Source organism: Prionailurus viverrinus, chromosome C2, assembly GCF_022837055.1.
Source record: "Prionailurus viverrinus isolate Anna chromosome C2, UM_Priviv_1.0, whole genome shotgun sequence".
Lineage (NCBI taxonomy): Eukaryota > Metazoa > Chordata > Mammalia > Carnivora > Felidae > Prionailurus > Prionailurus viverrinus.
In genome coordinates, this window is record NC_062569.1 from 5418046 (window position 1) to 5438967 (window position 20922).

At 39.8% G+C, this 20922-nt stretch overlaps 1 protein-coding gene across 4 annotated transcripts in view; it reads left to right on the forward strand.

The window, feature by feature from the left end:
* The window catches only part of GOLGA4 (golgin A4), a 126739-nt gene that overhangs the window by 57108 nt on the left and 48709 nt on the right, over positions 1 to 20922 (forward strand). For all 4 annotated transcript variants that reach the window (XM_047875107.1, XM_047875111.1, XM_047875110.1 and 1 more), the window contains 4 exons: positions 714 to 861; positions 12211 to 12389; positions 14693 to 14821; positions 18642 to 18797. In XM_047875107.1, the coding sequence (XP_047731063.1) occupies positions 714 to 861; positions 12211 to 12389; positions 14693 to 14821; positions 18642 to 18797 (612 nt within the window). The remainder of the gene's footprint in view (positions 1 to 713; positions 862 to 12210; positions 12390 to 14692; positions 14822 to 18641; positions 18798 to 20922) is intronic.

Below are 20922 nucleotides of genomic sequence, written 5' to 3' on the forward strand. Positions count from 1 at the left end.
TTTTCAGGAGATAAGTTGAGCCACCCTGTTTTTTGTTAGTCGCAAATGACTGATTCAGTGTATAATATATAATGTATAATACATAATATCCCTTTTCCCCTTAGTGACTTTCATTTCATGTGTAGATCATCCAGAGAGTGGGAGGACAGTAGCAGTTAGCAAATCGGAGGAGTTGGGGTGGCACCAGAGACTGGCACAAGAGAAAAGAGAAAAAGCAGGCAGACTACCACAGTCTTGGCCCATCATTGTGGCAGCAGTAACCTTCCGCCTTCAGTGGCCTCTGAGGCTCTCCCCATGTTCCAGCACAGATCGATAACCTTAGTTCATGGTAGCCCTGAGCCAAGTACAAAAGACTGTGTTGTGTTCATTATAAACTAGTTACTGAGATAGGGAACATTGGAGCAAACACTTATAGGAAGATTATAAATCATTTAACTAAAATGTGTTTTTAACACTCATAATTTTGAACTTACTATTAAAATAATTTTTCATATTAACAAATACCCTGATCTGCCAGGTAACCAGAGTTGTTATAGTATATAGTGTAGTATAGAGCACAGAGCACACACTTCAGTTTGTGAAATACTAAAATAATTCTTATGCTCTACTTGGTACGAAATACTAGGTTTTCTGCCTTTTAAGTGAGTTTGATATGTGCTATTGATGATGCAGCTTTGTTATGTAAACACTTCAGTGTCTGCACTTCTGTTTAGGGAATGGTAATAGCAGAGACGAAACGTCAGATGCACGAAACCCTGGAAATGAAAGAAGAAGAAATTGCTCAACTTCGTAGTCGCATCAAACAGATGACTACCCAGGGAGAGGAGTTACGGGAACAGAAAGAAAAGTCCGAAAGAGCTGGTAAGAACTCAGGGGTTATTTGTTTTACGTTAGAACTCAAAAGTCATGTAAAGTGATCGACCAAACAACATTGAGAGAAACTAGTTAACTTTTGATATTGATACAGAGATTCTGTATAAGATACCGAACTGTTCCTTAGAGGAGGGAGGGGCTGGTGGACTGCAGCCTGTGGGTGGACTCCAGCCCACGGATGGCCCATTTGTAGGACTCTCAAGCTTAGAATGCTTTTTACATTTTTCTATAGTTAGAAAAAAGAAGAATATGTGACAGACACCACGCGTGGCCCGCCAAGCCTAAAACGGTTATCGTTTGGCCCTTTTATAGAAACGTTTGCTGACTACTGCCTCGGAGTATCAAACTTCAGGTTGACAATTTTGGAACTCCCCAAGTAGGCACAGCAGTACACAGCAAACAATTGCTGCCCTACAGATGCTCTAGGGTAAACAAAGAGCTTAAGATAGAGTATAGAAAAAAGTCTAAGATAAGCCTTTACACATAGCAGAGTTAGTTTTGTCACAACAAATGGAGGCCGTGAAAGTGTAGAGAACAGCATAGTATTCCACAAGGTGCGATACTGAGTAACGTGAAGAAAGAGAGGAGAGAGCAGAGTGAATGAGCACTTCGGGTTCGTGAGGGTGTGACTGTTGAGTTGGGCCTCCAGGAATGAATAGAAGGGGCCTAGGCGGAGAGGTGGGGGCAGCACACATTTCAGTTACTACAAGGTCAGCGGCAGGCACGGTGAGTCGAGCGGGTGTGTGAATCGGCGGCAAACAGTTCTTGCTCGAGTGGGAAACGAAGTTGGATTGTGAAAGAACGGACTGTTAAAATGTTGAAAGGTGACTAGCTCAGCTTAGACTTTGGTGTACAAGGCAACAAGAGACCAGTCGTAGGAAAGCATACTGTGATGGAAGCTAGTGCTTTATATTGAAAAGAAATGAAGTGGGAAGTCAGACTTAAAAAAGCAAAGGCAGGTATCTGGGCGTGAAGGACTGAGAACTTGGGCCACCTTGGCTGGGATGGGTCTGGAAAAGAGAGGAAGAGTAGAACCTGCCACATTTGGTGTGTGATCAACTTTCAGGGGCAGAAAAACAGCAGAAATCTAAGGTGACTCCAAGGTTTGAAGCTGGGGAGACTGAATGAAAAGTGAGAAGTCAGAATAGGAAATCTAACCGGGGAATTTGAGGAATAGAGGAGAAGGAGGGGTTTGCTCGGATGCTTTGAGTTTTCTCAGCCATGAGCCTTCCAAATGAAAGTGACCTACAGGAATTTGGAAAAAGACACCAGGGCATTTTTCAGGAGTCCGTGGCCTCAGGTTGAAGCCTGTGTGAAGTCTGTGGGAGAGAGCGGCTGATCCCTCCGAGGGGTTGAGTTTTGCTGCGGTACGAGCACTGGGTTGCTGTGTGTTAGCACAGCCGCGGCTGCTGCTACGACTGTCGGCCAACATTTAGTCTTTCTTAGGCAAGGCTCTTGTAAATGCTTTGCTTGCATTTTCTCGGGTGTGCGCATGCGTGCAATCCCCTCAGTTTCTTTGAAATAGGTACTGTTATTACAAATAGGAAAAGCCACGATCGCGGAAGTTAAGTAGTTTGCCTACATTCAGGCCCGAGAGAGTGAGTGTGTAGAAGGTTTTGAATCCACTCGTTTTGAGTCCAGAGTCTGTGCTCTGAAGCGTAGAGATCTAGAGTCTGGCAGAGAGAGACGAACGAGAGGGAAAAAGTTACACAGGAAGCCACAGGAATCGTGGATAGTTGTGCTTTCGGGGGAATACAAAAACCGTTTGCAGAAGTGCGAGAGAGGCGGGTTGAAGATTTTAAGAAAGGTCTGCAACTTTGGTGAGGATTTGACTTCCAGGATGCAGTTTCAAAAATGATTTCAGAAACCAGATTATAAAATTTAAGGAGGGAAAGGAATTGGATGAGAGAGCTATTTGGTTGACACCAGATGTGCTCATAAATATCTCTTTGAAGTGTTTTATTGGTAAGTATCTGGGGAATATAGTTAATGAATTTGTTCCCAGTAAACCCAAGAAAATATCCCTTCAGAGAGCATTAATTGACAGCAACTGTCAGAATATAATCTCTGAAAAATTACCGGAAGCAGTTTGAGGGTTGTGAGACATTGTTAAACAGGTTTGCTTTCAGTGAATAAAAAACCTAGTGTACGGTCTCAGTTTCTCATAGCAAGCCTTACCATTTTCAGGACTGCTTTTGTTGACTAATGTAACCAGTCGAGAGAAAATAATACTGTTTAGGGGGTTAAATTTTTTTTTAAAATTGGAGTGTATCTTGGGAGGAGGTAGAAACCCATGACCCAGTATCAAGTTGAAAGAGGTGAGTGACAGAAAGGTAGACAAAATATGTAGTTAATTCACATGTAGGGCTAGCATTTCACAGGCTCCTATTCCAGTCAGTTCATCAGTTAGCATAGCCTTCCTTTTCTTGCTTCTTCAGAACATGGTTGTATTTTGTCTTTAAATGGCATTTTCATAAAACTGTATTTTGTGTAAATATTTCATAGCTTACAGGTTGAGAAACTTTTCTGTTTCCGTTACTGTAAAAATATCAAAACTTAGTAAGTGCTTAAAGAGGGAATTACGATTTAAAGTTATTTAATAGAGACATTAACTTTGGAAAGTCTTTGGATCACTTTGTTGTAAGTGTTTTTATAGATATTTTAGAAATTATATTTGTAGTCCCAATTATTGGACCGTGACAGAAAGTTGTAACAGACTCATTCTGCATTGGAGATACTGCCTTTTCAATCTATAATGAAAACTGGTTTTGCACTGATCTTGAGTCTGAACAGAACTGTTGAAATGTAAAACAGTGTTTAGTTCAAATAGAAAATGCCTATGCCAGAAGAATTCCAACTTAGTGCTGAGAGTAGGAAAAGGTGTTTGTAAAGGAAGTAGAGGTTCCATATGGTCTGTGAACATTATCTGGCACTTGGAGAAGTCTCTTCCTCCGTGAAATATTTGTCTTTCTCTTTCTTGAATTTAAAATTCAAAGGCTAAACACATAAAAGCTGGCCATGGGAAAGAAGCATTAACAGCATTAATTAACATCGTTAAAGCTTGTAGCTGTTAAAGATTTTTAGAAGTAAATTTGTCTACATAAAACAATTATAAGAGAATATAAACTCTCCTAATGCATTTTTAACCGTAAAAAATTTAACTCTATTTAGTAATTCTTGGCATGTGGCCATCAGTAAACAATAGTTTATTTTTTTGGCTCACGTATTTTGGAGTTAAAAACCAGGTCAAGTGCATTTCCCACTACTTTTCTTGGAAAACAGTCTATTGCACTAGTTCTAATAGTTTTTCTAAATGAGCTGTGATGCCTCCCATATGTTAGAGGACAAGGAAATCGGCATGGCTTTGATTTTAAAAAGAACAGTTCTATCCTAAAAGGCTGAAACTATGTGAATGTGGTGATCTGTCTCCTTTGCAGTACATGCTGTATCAACCTGTGTTACTTACTGTCCTCCCTAGGGGAGAGGAAGCTGGGCGTGGTTTTTGACGTATGGTACTATAGCACTCTTGTTTTGTTAAAATTATTTATTTTAGTGGATAAAGAAAACCAAAGCCAAATCTATTTGTTAGAGGCGTTTTGCTACAATTGTTGATAGTGTTCCTTTCTAGCTGTAACTTAAGAACAGATGGCTGTATCTTCAAGTAACCAGGTTTTCAACTTAGAGAAGTCTGGTGGTTGAGCTTTAGTTGCATAATGCCGTATTTTAGATGCTAGGTATTATCACTAATTGTCTAGAATATTATCGATTCAGCGCAACCCCCGTGCAGAATGTTACTGCTGCTTAAGTTCACACTAGGTTTTGGCTGTTCTGTATGTGTGCATGTGTATGTCTTAAGTGTGGGCGGGTGGGGGGGGAGGTAGCTGGCTAGTTATTAATACAGTGTGTTACAAAAACATTGGGAAATAGAGAAAATGTAAGCACGTCGCTGTTGTTTCAATACCCTTCCATTTAGTCTTTTCTCCAATTCTTATTTTTATATTATTGTAATCATATTATACATATAATTTTATATGCTCCCTTTTTTCCATTTAGCATTATATTAGGAGTACTCTTACATGTTGCTAAAATACTAACATATTTTAATGGCTGTGTCAGAATGCATGTACGTCATTTACTTAACCATTTCTCTCTTGATCAACATCTAAGTTATTTTATATTTTTGCTGTTATGAATAATACTGTAACAACTCTGTGATACAGCTTATTCCATCTTTGAATTTTTTCTCAGGATAAATTCTTACCCATAGACTTCTAGTCTTTTTTGTAAGTTACCTTTATGTATTTAAATATAGCCCCTACAAAATATCCACACCACAGTGTTAACTGGCCCCCTCCCCCTCCCCCTCCCCCTCCCCCTCCCCCTTAAAATGTTCTTGCCTATAGTTACGTAAAATGAATAAAATACTCTGTTTGGATTAGGAAAGTTTCCAGAGTGCTTTCCAGAATATCTTTTGTAAACCTTGTTTCCCTTTCATTTACCCTGTCTTTGCCTAAGTCATGTGTTTTATATGATTGGCTGCATTTAAATACTTAGATGAACTCATAACATTCTTTGCTTTTTTATTGCCATGTTGTGTTTGTGCAGGAAATAAGTTTTTTATTCATTTGTGTGGTATAGGCCTAATGTCAGATATTCAGTGGAATATATTTATTTGACATTCGAAGGACCCTCTTAATAGAGTTCATGTAGTTCAATAATATGTAAGATTTATTCATATTTATGTAATAAACGAAAATCACATGTGTATTTAAGTGCTTTGTTAGTTGCTGATAATTTATGTAACACAGTTTTCTTGGAGTCTTAAGTCTCACAAAACATCTTATTTTTGTGCATCCACACATGCCAATAAGTGAATCATGGTGCCTTTCCCAAGCCTTGTATGAACAGGACTGGGGTAAGGGCTGATTTTTTTTTCTTATCATGGGTACTTAGAAAAAGCTTTATCAAGAAAATTCCATGTTTCTCAGGCAAAAAAGTATGAATCAAAGTAGAGTTTAAATCTGTCATGTTCGATAAGTAATGTGTACCTATTTTGGCACTAAATGTATACCTGACGGAAAAATTTATTATTTTAAATGGAATTAGATTTTCATTCATTATAGGTGGTTTATTTAATAGCCGTATATTCATGGTACTTGATGTATTTCTACAGCAGTAGCTGTGCATCCTCATATTTCCGTAGTCTTGTCATCTTGCATGTACGTCCCTGGCAATGTCATGGTTACTGGAAAGCATCGGGAACACATTTCTTTGCTACAGAATCATAGTTTCATTCCTTCTTTTCTATCTGAGTGTGGTTGACGCACAATATTACATCAGTTTCAGATGTATGACCTAATGATTGGACAAAACTATATGTTATGCTGTGCTCACAAGTGTAGCTCCCCATATGTTCTCACACAGTGCTGTTACAGTACCCCTGACCGTCAATCATATTTTTTATTTAATTAATTTTACTTGCCTTTAGTTACATTTTTCAAGATTAGCCTGGTGTTTTCAAGGTATAGATAAGTTGCATGGTTGATGTAAGGATTGCATGAACATTTGGATGGATCTGTAAAATTAAAAAAATTTTTCAAAGTCAGGGCACGGTCCGTCTGTAGAGCGAACCTTGTTATGTATTTTGGAAAGTGGCTTAAAGAGTAAATTTCCATTGCAAAGGTGATCTGACATTTCTGAAGGCCCCAGGTTGTATGTGTGTTGTACTGTCTGGTTCATACCACTGGGTGGTAGTATTATTCTCTTCTACATAAGCTCTAGACAAGTGGTTTTCAAACTTTCTTCATCTCGGGAACCTCTTTACACTGTTAAAACTTACTGAGGATGCCAAAGAGCTTTTGTTTATGTGGGTCACGTGTAACGATATTTGCTGTATTAGAAATTCAGACTAGGAAATGAAAACATTCCTTAGTTCATTTAAAAATACCAATTATAAACCTGTTACATATTGGCCTAAATGCTTTTATAAAACTTACTACTATTTTTTAAAACAAAATTTAGTGTGAAGAGTGGTCTTGTTTTACATTTTTTCTTATCTCATTGTTTGGCTTACAATAAGCGGATTTTCCTGCCTATTTCTATATTCAATCTGTTGTGATATGTTATTTTGGTTGAAATATATGAGGAAAATCTGCCGTTATACAGCTATGCAGATATGTATTTGGAAAACAGACGACCTCTGGAAGGGTCTCGGGACCCTTGGATCTTTGTACCACACCTTGAAAACTGCTCCTCTACACTTTTGCTTTTGTTCGCAAAAGAGCCTTGACGGTGGGTTGGAATTCTGGCAAAATTCTCTTTATTGCTTTCTGTTAACTTGCATTTCATTCATTTTGTAGTATTGCCTGGTTTTTTTTGGTTTCTGTTTCTGTTTTTGTTTTTTGTTCAGTAGCCTGAATTTCAGCAGTTCTTTTGCTGGGAGAGAGACGCAGGCGCTGGCTTACTTATTCGCTCTTGATGGTATCAATCAGCTTCTTAGGGTCAATAGTTAATCTGCAGCTTGGCGGCCTTTGCCCACCTGTGCATCTGTGCTTACTCCCTGCAGAGGGAGTAGAGATGGGCCTTCTTACCCTTCGGTAGAGCGTCCTCTGGGATAGAACCACGAACAGGAGCACTAGCTCGATCTCGGCGTTCTGGCAATTGTTATTGCGACTGGTCAGGAGTTTGAGGATGAGGACAGGCAGAGGTGGTGAAGTGCCAAATGTTACATTCCTCCTCGCTTCGCCCAAGGTTTGTTCCCCAGTCCCTTTACTCCTTCAGCCGCCTTTTCGTCAAAAAGGGTCTTTTTGACACCCAGTGCCTACTAGCTACTAGCCAGTAAATGTTCGATGAGTGAATGGTTGGATGATTGGTTAGCTGTAGGTGACCAGCCTTTCTCACTTAAATTTAACTGCCGGCGAGCATTTGTCTGTTCTTGGAATCCCCGTGGATGTCAGTGAAACTCGTCGGAAGTGGAAGGCGAGGAACCTGGTGATAAAGTTATGGCCTCCCCTGGCATTTTACTTTTGACAGAGGACCCTTCTTAAGGTTTATTAAATTTTTGCCTAGAAACATTTTCAAAGTTTTGGTTTTTTTTTTAAATTGAATACAAAGTGCCTGAGATACATTGAATTTTGCTTTGGAAGAACACCGTGTGTTCTTGCAACATGTGGCAGCAGCCTGTGCTTCGCCTTCCCGTTGTCGTGTGCTGTGACCGTGGTTTTCCTGCGCACTCTTGCATGTTGGCGGAGGACTTGTCGGCGGTGGCTGATGCACGCTTTCTTTCTCCCCGCTCACTTATCCTTTGTTGGCGACTAGAAGGTAAATTATGTAGACGTTCAGAACATACTTCTTCAGTACTCACGTTAAAATCCTAGCATAGTTTCATTTTGGGAAGAGTGGGAAATTCATCTTTAGAGTGTTACCAGCTGTGGACACCACTTTTCTGCATCCGATGGTAATAAGATCAGAAGGTGAGACATTTCTGGTTAGTAAGCAAACTCTCAGTATAGTGTCCTTCAACGTTGAGATGATGGGACTCCTTGTTGGAGGCACACTTCCTGCCAGGAAGCGGCTTCATTGGTGGTACGGGGTAGAATCCGGATGGATTTGCAGTATGACAACCCCCCCCCCCCCTTTTTCTGGATACTTACTAACATTTCCATAGAGCAGAGTGGAGGTGGAACACGGTTGAGTTTTTGTGTGTCTCTCAGAAGTATAACATAACTGTGTTTTGTTGAGAGTTAGAAGCCATCGGTAATTGACCGATTCAGAAATTCTGGTTTAGTAAGATGCATTATTGTCCAACTGAGCTGGATCAGTGTCAGCAGTCTTAGAGTTTTTAAAAATAATGCAAGGTGAGGATTATTCCTTAAATAAAATTTGAAAGTTCTGGCACCAAGCTTTATATATTCAAGTTGATTTATCATCTGAGGGGAAAGTTGGATGCCTTAGTTTTTGCATTTGAATAAGAATGTTGAATTAAAAATTTTCGAAGATTTCTTTCTAGGTATAAAATTATGTGGTTCTCTGACATGGTAGCAGAAAGTGGGAGATGAAAAGAACTCTGGAACCGGATCTGTCCTATCATTTATTTCTTTATTAAAAAAATTTTTTTTAATGTTTATTTATTTTTGAGACAGAGAGAGACAGAGCGTAAGTGGGGGAGGGGCAGAGAGAGAGGGAGACACAGAATCGGAAGCAGGCTCCAGGCTCTGAGCCGTCAGCCCAGAGCCCGACACGGGGCTCGAACCCACGGACCGTGAGATCGTGACCTGAGCCGAAGTCGGACGCTCAACCGACTGAGCCACCCAGGCGTCCCGAGATCTATCCTATTTTAATCATTGAGTGACTTAGGAAAATGATTTCAGTGGATGAAACACTAAAATTAGAATGTAATAGAAGAGAATATTCTAAATTTTACTGAGTGTGGTTAGAAAACTGAATTACTGGAAAATTATTTCTGAATAGGAACTCTGTGACATACATTTTTTGTTGTTTCCAAAGGTGAGAGCACTACATCTATTTTTGTACTGTGCTGGATTCTGGAATTTTAAGAATGAAAATGAGGAAAATTCACTTGGTATTGCCTATATACAGTTTTATTTTGCTTAATCAGGACAAGTTTTTCATTTAAAACTTGATTTGTTGGATGAATATCAAAACTACCTTCAGGTTTTCCAGAGCCTGATTTCAGAGATTTCTGTAAAGTGCTTAGAAATGCCAGGATACTATTTGACATGCTGAATAATAGTACTAATGAAACGATGCTGGTGACATCCAAGCATTAAAAAAATTCTTTTTCCGTTTTTTTTCTTTCCCAGATTTAAACCATCAGCACAAACTGAGCAGTAAGCACTTTATTATAGAATTTCTTTCCCATAATTGATCACTTGACTTTAGGAAACTGGTTCTTAAGAAATTAGGAAGCGAATTTCGTGTTAGTAACAAGAGATATTTCTTGATGCTTGATGCTAACATTTACTGTAGTAAAAGAACATCTAAAGAAAACAAAAACAACATTTTCCTTTGAATATTTTGTTTTCCAACATATTTATATCTGAGAATCTTGGTGTTTGCAGGCAAATACCGGTAAAGTTAGAGCAGGAATCTTTAAAAATTTTTTTTTAAATGTTTTTATTTATTTTTGAGAAAGAGAGAGAGAATGAGACTGAGCAAGAGCAGGGGAGGGGCAGAGAGAGAGGGAGACACAGAATCTGAAGCAGGCTCCAGGCTCTGAGCTGTCAGCACAGAGCCCGACATGGGGCTTGAACTCACGGACCGTGAGATCATGACCTGAGCCGAAGTCAGACGCTCAACCGACGGAGCCACCCAGGCACCCCCATGAGCAGGAATCTTTAAAAAAGGATGTCAGCTAATTAATAACCTTTTGAAATTTAAAGCATCAGTTTTTTACATTGAGCATATAAAATGAACAAATTGGACAGGTTTAAAACATTTTTTTAATTAAAAAAATTTTTAAGTTTATTTATTTATTTTGAGAAAAAAGAGAGTGGGCGTGAGTGGGGTAGGGACAGAGAGAGAATTCCAAGTAGGTTCTGCACTGTCAATGCAGAGCCTGACTTGAACTCACAAATGGTGAGATCATGACTTGAGCCGAGGTCAAGAACTGGACGCTTAACTGACTGAGCCACCCAGGCACCCCTGAACAGGTTTTTTAAAAAAAATATCAAGATATATGGTTGCTAGAGAAGTTATTTTTTTAAATGTTGAGTGAAGTAAATTGTGTTTCCCAGTTGTTACTAGAGTACAGCCTTTCTCATGCCTTTTTTTTTTTTGTACTAATGCAACTTACCATTAAGAAAATGCTGTAGAACAGCTATTTTGTCTTCAGGTATGAAATTCCTGTGCCCAAACCACTGTCTGTTAAGGTGAAGCCAAGTTGTGGTTAGTAAATGGGCTTTTTGTTTTTGAGATACCATAGGTTAAAGTTGCACATTTCTTATACCACTGAGGGTAAAAATACTATAAATATTAATGAACTGCCTCTCCTCTGGACATAGGTTTCTTGATAGCATTAAAAACCCATCCTGAAAATTTGTGTTTTATTTATAGTCCATCTCTGTGGTAAAGGGAGCCTGGTGTCTTCTGTGAGGACTAAAGAAAATAATCTAGGATGATAATAGTAGTTCCCACTGCTATTTTGATAGCATATCACTATGCCGGTAGAGGGAAAGAGAAACACACACAGTGCACACATGCACACACATACTTGTGCACAGATACATCTACACACAAGCACACACACACATTTTCAGTGCCGAGTTACCCAGTTGTTGTACCCACCCTATCTGGTTTTGTTGGAAGCCGGGTGAGCTATTGGCCTCCTTAAAGATAATACTGCTGTATCCTAGATGATTGTTTTTGCAGGGCCTGAATTCTTCTCTCACACAAGGACACCCTGCTGGTAGAGCCGGGGGGGGGGGGGGGGGGGTTGTTTAAGTTTATTTATTTTGAGAGCGAGAGGAGGAGCGCATAAGTGAGGGAGGAGCAGAGAGAGGGGGAGAGAAAGAATCCCAAGCAGGCTCCATGCTGTCAGCACAGAGCCTGACGCAGGGCTCAGCCTCATGAACCGTGAGATCATGACCTGAGCCGAAATCAAGAGTTGGAAGCTTAACCCCACTGAGCCACCCAGGTGCCCCTAGCAGTGCCTTTCTATATACAGTTGAATCAGTAAAGGTTTCTTTCTAGTCAGTGGCCCTAGTTTCAAGCTTATACAAAGGGTACGTTTCATGTCATTATACATTGTTTAAATATGTGATTCAGCTGGTAAATGGTGAAACAAAACCCAAAAAACTCTGCTCTTTTATTATATGGTTAAGAGGTTTGTAAAAATAGGATCAGTCAAAGAATAATTTTTCCATTCTTAAAAATGTCCTTGTGAGTATATAAGAATATTACCTAATTATGGACAATAGGTAAGAACTCCATAGCAAACAAGAAAGCAGTTGAAATTACATCATACAGAAGGAGGAGTAAGTCTTCATTTCTTTTCATTTGCTATCCGTAAGGACACTTGTAGGCAGAAAGTGTGGGGAACCATTAGCAATTTAATTTTTTAGCAAACTCCTGAGTTTAAGTTCATGTAAGTAGTCTTAAGATCTGAATCCAGAATTCAGTGACAAGCTGACTTCAGTAACTGGACACTTCTTGCGGCTTTGTGGAACGGCTCAGAAATATCTCTTGGCTTAAAACAAAAATGAGTATTTTAACCTGTCTTGCTACTGCTGCTCATAGTTCCCATAAATTGGACATGAAACACTTTAGCTCAATGATAGTATTTCTTGAGATACTTGTTTTCTGCTGTTTTCCTTATAGCTTTTGAGGAACTTGAAAAAGCCTTGAGTACAGCCCAAAAAACAGAAGAAGCACGGAGAAAAATGAAGACGGAAATGGATGAACAAATAAAAGCTATTGAAAAAGCGAGGGAGGAGGACCGCACCATTCTACAGAACGAATTGAGTCGGGTGAAGCAGGAGGTTGTTGATGTGATGAAAGTAAGAATCATTCTAGATTGAAACAGGCTACAGCAGTTTTGAAACTTAAAGTCTTATGCTTTTCCTACCATTTTTGACTGTAAAGAAGAATTAATTTATGTTTTAGACCTTGACCATTTAATGAGTTCAGGATATAGGAAAAAAACCACTTTGATAGAGAAAAGAATTTATATCATTGTAGATATACTTTCCAGAGGTAGTCTCTGCATATAATTTCTCTTTGCTGTTTTATAATCTCTCTTAAATTTTTTAACACAAAAGATAGTATGTTATATATACTGTTCTGTGTGTATGTGTGTGTATATATATGTGTATGTATATATATATATATATGTGTGTGTATGTGTATATATATATATATATATATATATATATACATACACATACATATACACACCGCTTAATGTGTTCCATATCGTTGACAGTTGGTAATGATGCCACATTTGAGATTTTGGTTTTTGTTATGCTGCATTTGTTTTAAAGACTGCTCAGGATTTCGCCATATGAATGTTTCATAATTTAATCCGTCTTCTGATTTTTTCATTTTCTGTTTTTTTTCATTTTCTGCTGTTGCAATTGGTGAATATCCTTATCGTATTTGCTCACATGTATGTTTCTTTAGGATAGTTTCCTAGAAGTGGAATATAGGCAGAGATTATGTGTACTTTCAATTATTGCATAATTGCTACAAGCTCTATAGAGGACACTTTATACTCTTGCAAGTGATGCATTACCTCACAAGGATGGTGTTACTTTTTTTTTTTTTTTTTTTTTTTTATCTTTCCAAGATGAGGAGTTAAGAGAAAATGACATTGTAGTTTTAATGTGCTTATCTTTTTATCAGCATGGTAAACATTTTTTATTTTGAGAAAGCAGGCATGCACACGTGTGCAAGTGGTGGAGGGTCAGAAAGAGAGGGAGAGAGAATCCCAAGCAGGCTTCTCACTGTCAGTGTGGAGCCTGATGCAGGGCTCGAACTCATGAATTGTGAGATCATGACCTGAGTCGAAATCAAGAGTCAGATGCTTCAGCACAGAGCCTGGAGGCTCTGTGCTCAACTAACTGAGCCACCCAGGCACCCCTGATAAACATGTTTTTATATATTTAAAAGGAATTGGTAGTTTTTTCTCTTTGAGTTGCTTGGTCAACTATTTAACTCATTTTCCTTTTGGACAGTTGGTCTTACTGATTTGTGTAAGTTTTTTACGTATAGTAGGAATTAGTTCTTTGACTATACAGTGCATTTATCCAAATAATTTTTTTTTTCTCTCTCTCATTTTAATTGACTTTGTTTATCACTTATTTTTGCTTTGGGATTGGTCTTTTGTTGTTTTGTTGGCCATGTAGAGATTTTTCTATTTGGATTTTTGTTCTGCTTTTAAAAATACATTCTCACTGACATCATTTAAAAATTCTACTTTTTTTATGGCACGTATATGCTTTCATTTTTTATTGTTAAATCTTCGATCAAATTGGAATTTATTTGGTGTAAGGAGTGAGGTAGGGATCCAACTTTAATTTGTTTCCAGGCGACTACAATCCATGTTTTCCCTTTTGACATGACGTACTACTTTATTTCATCCTAAATTGTTGTGCTACATATTGGTCTCTTTCCTGAATTCTCTGTGCTATTCCATTGCTTTTCCTGACTATATGCCAGTGTTACACTGTTCTAATTCCTCTGGTTTTATAATATGTTCTATTATTTGGTAGCCTCCCCTTATTATGCTTATTTTTCAGAAGAGTGCTGGCTATTCTTGCGTGTTTATTTTGTCCACCGGACCCCTCCACCCCCATTCTGTTGGTAGTTTTGTTCAGTTACATTAAATTTTTAGATTTATTCAGGGAGGTTTGACCTTTTTGTAAGATTAAGTCTTCCTCTCCCAGAAAGAACAAGGCCAGTACTTTCTAATAAATAGCGTATTTACCGGAAAGCTAGATTGGTGCAGCCAGGGCAACTTGACCTCAGTGGAGTGCCCTCTCTGAGAGCATCTTCACTCCCCTCTCCTGCACTTCCCCATCGCGATTGGTGGGGAATATCCCTGCAAGATGTGGAAATGGCGCTTCAACCCTGTAAGAATGACTCCTGCAGCAACAACTGTCCTTGTCTCAAATGAGTGATACACTCTGTAGGCTTTTCTTTTTAACTATTGAGACTTTGGTCACTTTTGATTTCTGTGGGAAATACGCTTTGATTTTTCCTCTTACACTGTTGTCTTGCTGATTAAATTGTAATAAAGGGTTACTTAGTTGTAGAATACATATTTTGGGAGTTTCACTTTAACTATTTGGCTGACCTTCAGAAACACTCAGAACAAATTGCTAAACTGCAGAAGCTTCATGAAAAGGAGTTGGCCAGAAAAGAGCAGGAACTGACCAAGAAGTTTCAGACCCAAGAAAGGCAATTTCAGGAGCAAATGAAAATAGCTCTCGTAAGTACCCGTTTTGTTTTTGTTATAGGTAAACTTTGTAGCTTTATAGAGTTCTCTCCTCACCCCAACTTCCAGCTTGAAGTCAGACTACTGGCGGCCTTGACCTTTGAGTGCGAAGAGAGGATAGGATGTAGGCAGGAAAGAGGCTGTCACAGCTTGTTAACTTGGCATTGTGTGAAAATTGTATTAACCAACAAGCTTTCATTAGCCAGTTTGTTTGTGTATCATCCCTCTTACCCTGGCGGTAGGGTAGGCTGTGATGGTGGAGAAGTAAAGGGGACGGTCGGCTAATTGAAGCTGTGAACCAGGGACTGTGTAACTTAGGAAGAATGTCTAAAGACTCACCAGATTGAGTGTACCAGAGTTCAAAGCTCAGAAAGTTTTGTCTGAAATGCATTCTATTTTTATTTTATTTTAAGTTTATTTATTTATCTTGAGAGAGAGCGCACTGTGCATGCGCATGCACGGGAAGGACAGAGGGAGGGAGAGAGAGAATTCCAAGCAGACTCCGCACTGTTAGCGGGGCTTGTCTCATAAACTGTGAGATCGTGACCTGAGCTGAGATCAGGAGTCTGATGCTTAACCAACTGAGCTACCCAAGTGCCCCATGAAATGCATTTTAAAGGAGAAAAAATGAAAATGACCCAAGTAGTTTTCATTTTAAGTAGAATGGTTTCAGTAGTAATTTTCAATACATATGATTTTTATTAAAAAAATAAAATAAGAAACCACTGACCGAACTAACCAAAATAATATCCAGAAAAACAAAGATAAGGTTTTTGGGAATAGTATAATTTGAAGGTTTATAACAATTTTTTTTTTCAAATTGTGAAAAGCCTTTTATATAAGTTACCATAAGAAGTATTAATGCCAAAAATGTACTTGATTGTCTTTATATGAAATTAGTATCCATTAGACAGTGTGTATAATTTAAAAATACTTTTATTTATTAAAAAAAAATTTTTTTTTAATGTTTATTTTATTTTTGAGACAGGGAGAGACAGAGCATGAACAGGGGAGGGTCAGAGAGAGGGAGACACGGAATCCGAAACAGGCTCCAGGCTCTGAGCTGTCAGCACAGAGCCCGACGCGGGGCTCGAACTCTCAGACCGCGAGATCATGACCTGAGCCGAAGTCGGACGCTCAACCGACTGAGCCACCCAGGCGCCCCTAAAAACACTTTCAGTGCAGAAGGAAGAGAAATAATATTTGTAATTTTAGTCTTCTTGCTTTCACACATTTGTGTTTTTTCACTCTCATTTGGATCTGGGGCTCTGAGAATTTCCAACAGCAGTTATTTTTGAACTGAGTCAGGGAGTTCTCTGATCTCTGGGGCAAACAGGCACATGGATTTACAGTTTTGTTGGCTGAGGTTAGGGGTTTGCTCTACATTCATGAAAAGAACACGTAATGGGCACATACTTGTATTCTTTCTTGGTCCAGAGAGGATCAACCAATCTATCTATTTAATTAATTATATTATTGCTGCTGTTGTTGTTGTTAAGTACACTCTGTCCCCAATGTGGGGCTCGAACTCATGACCCCAAGATCAAGAGTCGCATGCTCTACTGACTGAGCCAGCCAGATGCTCTTAGTCCAGAAAGGATTTAAGGTAGTTTACAAGAATGCTTAGACTATAATAGGACAGCATAAATTTAAAATAGGGGCATGAAAATTAAGAACAAAGTGGGCATAAATGAAGCCAGGAATTGTTCTAAAAATTCTTGTCATAAAGATCTGTGTGTTTTCATGCTGGAGTAATTGGCCTTTGGAGACGCTGAGACTTGAACATTGGCCTTGTTAAAAACTGCGTTCCAGGGGCGCCTGGGTGGCTCAGTCGGTTAAGCAGCCGACTTCGGCTCAGGTCACGATCTCGCGGTCCGTGAGTTTGAGCCCCGCGTCAGGCTCTGGGCTGATGGCTCAGAGCCTGGAGCCTGTTTCGGATTCTGTGTCTCCCTCACTCTGACCCTCCCCCGTTCATGCTCTGTCTCTCTCTGTCTCAAAAATAAATAAATGTTAAAAAAAAAAAAATTAAAAAAAACCAAAACTGTGTTCCAGAACTGATATACTCAGATATAGTCTGAGTAGAGAGAGCAGGATGCAGATACATGTGAAGCACACACGTGCGCATGCACACACACACGCGGGTGCGTTTCCTGCCTTCCACTCCCCTTTCTACCTAGTTCTTCAAAGAAGTTAGCTTTGTGTTGCTAGCCAAAGTTCAACAGGCTACTAAAATGTTCTCTTACTATTATTTTTTTGTGAAGTTTATTTATTTATTTTGAGAGAGAAAGAGAGAACAAGTCAGGGAGGGGCAGAGAGAGAAGGAGAGAGAGAGAATCTCAAGCAGGCTCCGTGCTGTCCATGCAGAGGAGGACAGGGGGGTTCAAACTCATTCACCCGGAGATGATGACCTGAGCCGAAACCGAGAGTCGGATGCTCAACTGACCGAGCTACCCAGGCGCCCTCCTCTTATTTTTATGGGCATAGAGAGATGCATTTAAAATGTAGTTTACAGGGGCGCCTGGGTGGCGCAGTCGGTTAAGCGTCCGACTTCAGCCAGGTCACGATCTCGCGGTCCGTGAGTTCGAGCCCCGCGTTGGGCTCTGGGCTGATGGCTCAGAGCCTGGAGCCTGTTTCCGATTCTGTGTCTCCCTCTCTCTCTGCTCCTTCCCCGTTCATGCTCTGTCTCTCTCTGTCCCAAAAATAAATAAACGTTGAAAAAAAAAATTATTAAAATGTAGTTTACATTAGACAGTATAGTATGTTTAAAATGTTAAAAAAAACTTTATAGATTTTTTAAAAGTTTATGTATTTATTTTGAGAGAGGGAGAGAGAGAGGGAGAGAGAGGATATGAGCAGGGGAGGGACAGAGGGAGAGGGAGAGAGAATCCCAGGTTGGCTCTGCAGAGCCTGATGTGGGGATTGAACTCACAAACCATGAGATCATGACCTGAGCCGAAATCCAGAGTCAGACACTTACTACTGAGCCACCCGGGCACCCCTTAAGTGATGTTTTGAAATTGATTAGAAACTAATAGTTTCTTATCAGTCTGCTTGTAATATGGCACAGCATCTTTCCTTAAAGCAATGTTTCACCAGAGTGTAGTGAACTGAAAATATTGCTGCTGGCAACATGATCCCTATGCAGTAGGTATGGATAAAGTATTCTTCAGTGGAATCCAAAGCCACTAAATGTTGAAAGTGCTGTCCAGAGCTTCTCTTTTCCAAACAGTAAACACTTTTTTAATAGAAATGTTGATATGTAATAAGGACAAAGAAGAAGCTTTTCAGGATTGATGGGGTGGGTAGAACAGCTCAGGTAGGCTCTTACAGGTGCTTCCTTGATCTAATCCATTATTCACATGTCATCTTCTGATTTTGATTCGGTTTTCTACCTAGGGTTCCCTAATGAGGTGTTTCTCACAAATTATATAAGCCCACAACCTAGTTCCTCGGCCTGGAGTTGAAATAACCAAACTCTGGAGTACAGAGAAGAGGTAGTGACACTTTCGTGACCCTTCACATCGAGCCGTGTTTTGCAAAACCTTTTAAGTAGTGGAAAAATAGCAGACGTAGTGGGGTTACTGGAACAAAATTTTTCCTATCAATAGTAATTGTGGCAAATGTGGGCCAGACCACACTGGAAAAGCCACAGTGCTTTGTTTCTGCAGACTAGGGCACGGGAAGAGAGAGGTGATGATATTGCCTACCTCACGGGGCTGGTGTGCAGATCAAATGAAACACGTGGTTCCTGTGGAAGTGCCTTGGGAATGCTGAAGATTTATGTGGGTCTAAGGTGGTATTGTTTTTGGCACAGGAAAAAAGTCAATCAGAATATCTGAAGATCACCCAAGAAAAAGAACAGCAAGAATCTTTGGCCCTGGAAGAGTTAGAACTGCAGAAGAAAGCAATCCTCACGGAGAGTGAAAATAAACTTCGGGACCTTCAACAAGAAGCAGAGACTTATAGAACTGTAAGTCTGAGTAATGTTCCGGTTCCAGAGTTGTGGAATTATCTGCAGGGGGAAACTGTTGTTATCCCTCCAATCAATATGGAGTTGTCGAGAGCTTTTGTTTTACTGGGTGAGATTCACATGTACGTGCACCTCATTTTTAGGTAATCAGAGCTTTTCCTGGGAGTGGTTTTAGTGTTCACTGCATGCTGCTGCTGCCTCTGCCTTTAACTGGCTGCGTCTGGCCGTGTTTCTGTCAGCCACTCACTCTGATTCTCTGCACTCAGGCTCTGTGGCATCTCTGTTCCGTTGCTTACTTGCCCTTGACCTTTAGGAAGTCGCCTCACTTTGCAGGCAGCACTTGCTTTGGCACCTTCCTGCCGTGCTGTGTCCATCTCCTGCTATGTCCTGGACCTAATTCATTCTCTGTTTATATCACAGTATAGGCACCCCAGTGCCCTGCTTTTAAAACATTTAAGTTCTGGGGGTGCCTGGGTGGCTCAGTTGGTTAAGTGTCCCACTTTGCTCAGGTCGTGATCGTGCAGTTCGTGGGTTTGAGCCCTGCTTCGGGCTCTGCACTGACAGCACGGAGCTTGCTTGGGATTCCCTCCACCTGTCCCACCCCTCCTCTGCTTGCTCCCTGTGTCTCAAAATAAACAAACATTTGGGGCGCCTGGGTGGCTCAGTCGGTTATGCGTCCGACTTCCGCTCAGGTCCTGATGTCGCGAGGTTCGTGGGTTCGAGCCCCGCATCAGGCTCTGTGCTGACAGCTCAGAGCCTGGAGCCTGCTTCAGGTTCTGTGTCTCCCGGTCTCTGCCCCTTCCCCAGCTCACGCACGCTCTTTCTCTCTCTCAAAAATAAATAAACATTAAAAAAATTAAAAAAACCAAACAATCATAGTCCATGCCTGGATGGTTGGACTGTGGAATATTTATTTATAAAACATTTAAGTTTTCCCTGGTTTTCCCATGTTAAACATAGTCCTATAGTCAATAAATTTATAGATATGTCCCCGGATGCACATTTTTAAGGCCCTCTGGCTCTTCCCACGGTAGTATATAAAATGTATGACCTGTTTTATTTATTTATTTATTTTTTAATGTTTTTTTTTCAACGTTTATTTATTTTTGGGACAGAGAGAGACAGAGCACGAACGGGGGAGGGGCAGAGAGAGGGAGACACAGAATCGGAAACAGGCTCCAGGCTCTGAGCCATCAGCCCAGAGCCTGACGCGGGGCTCGAACTCGCAGACCGCGAGATCGTGACCTGGCTGAAGTCGGATGCTTAACCGACTGCGCCTCCCAGGCGCCCCTGTATGACCTGTTTTAAATAAACTGACACGTTATTTAGATTTTTTGCTTTGGTTTAGACAGTGAAAGAGTCACACTTTTTTCCCATAGTTCTAAACTGTGCTTTAATTTCCCGTTTCCAACATTGATGTAAGGTGGCATGGTAGAAGGGAATTGATACTCAGGAGGCCTAGATTTTTCCACTTGCTAGCTTTGTAAATTAATTATACCTTAATATCTTCACCTGTCACATGGAGACTTGGATGTGGTAATTCCTTAGGACCTTTCCAGCTGTGACATTGCATGGCTCTGTCTTAGCTCTTTTTCCTTTAGAATCAAGATTGATATTCTCATGAGCTAAGAGTTATCTTCAGTAAAATTTGTATAAGTTCCTTCTTTTTGCAAAACATCTTCTAAATAATCATTTTTGAGGTGGAAAAACCAGATACATTATTTATTTTCCAAAATTAAATTATGAAAGTAATAGAATACTGATGTAGGCCTTAAGAAAACACACGGAAAAAAATTTCCTACCAAAAGTCACTGTTATCTTCTTTATGATTTATTCCTTTTTGACTATCCATTCAGAATATTCTTGAAAATATAGGTGGTTGAAGTAATTACCCAGGGAGGTAGAAAGAATTTGGAACCTTAAGTTGTAATAAAATGGAAAATCTTTTCTTTGCTACATGATTCCTTTAGGAATTGGGCACAGATTATTTGTGCTTTCTAGTGTTTGGCATGATATGTAGAGTTATTTTTCTAAGTTTTAATCTTTAAACAGGTGTAGACATTATGTCATGTGTATAATTGCTAATAAATAAGTCTGTACTTTAATAAAAATACATCTGTTTTCA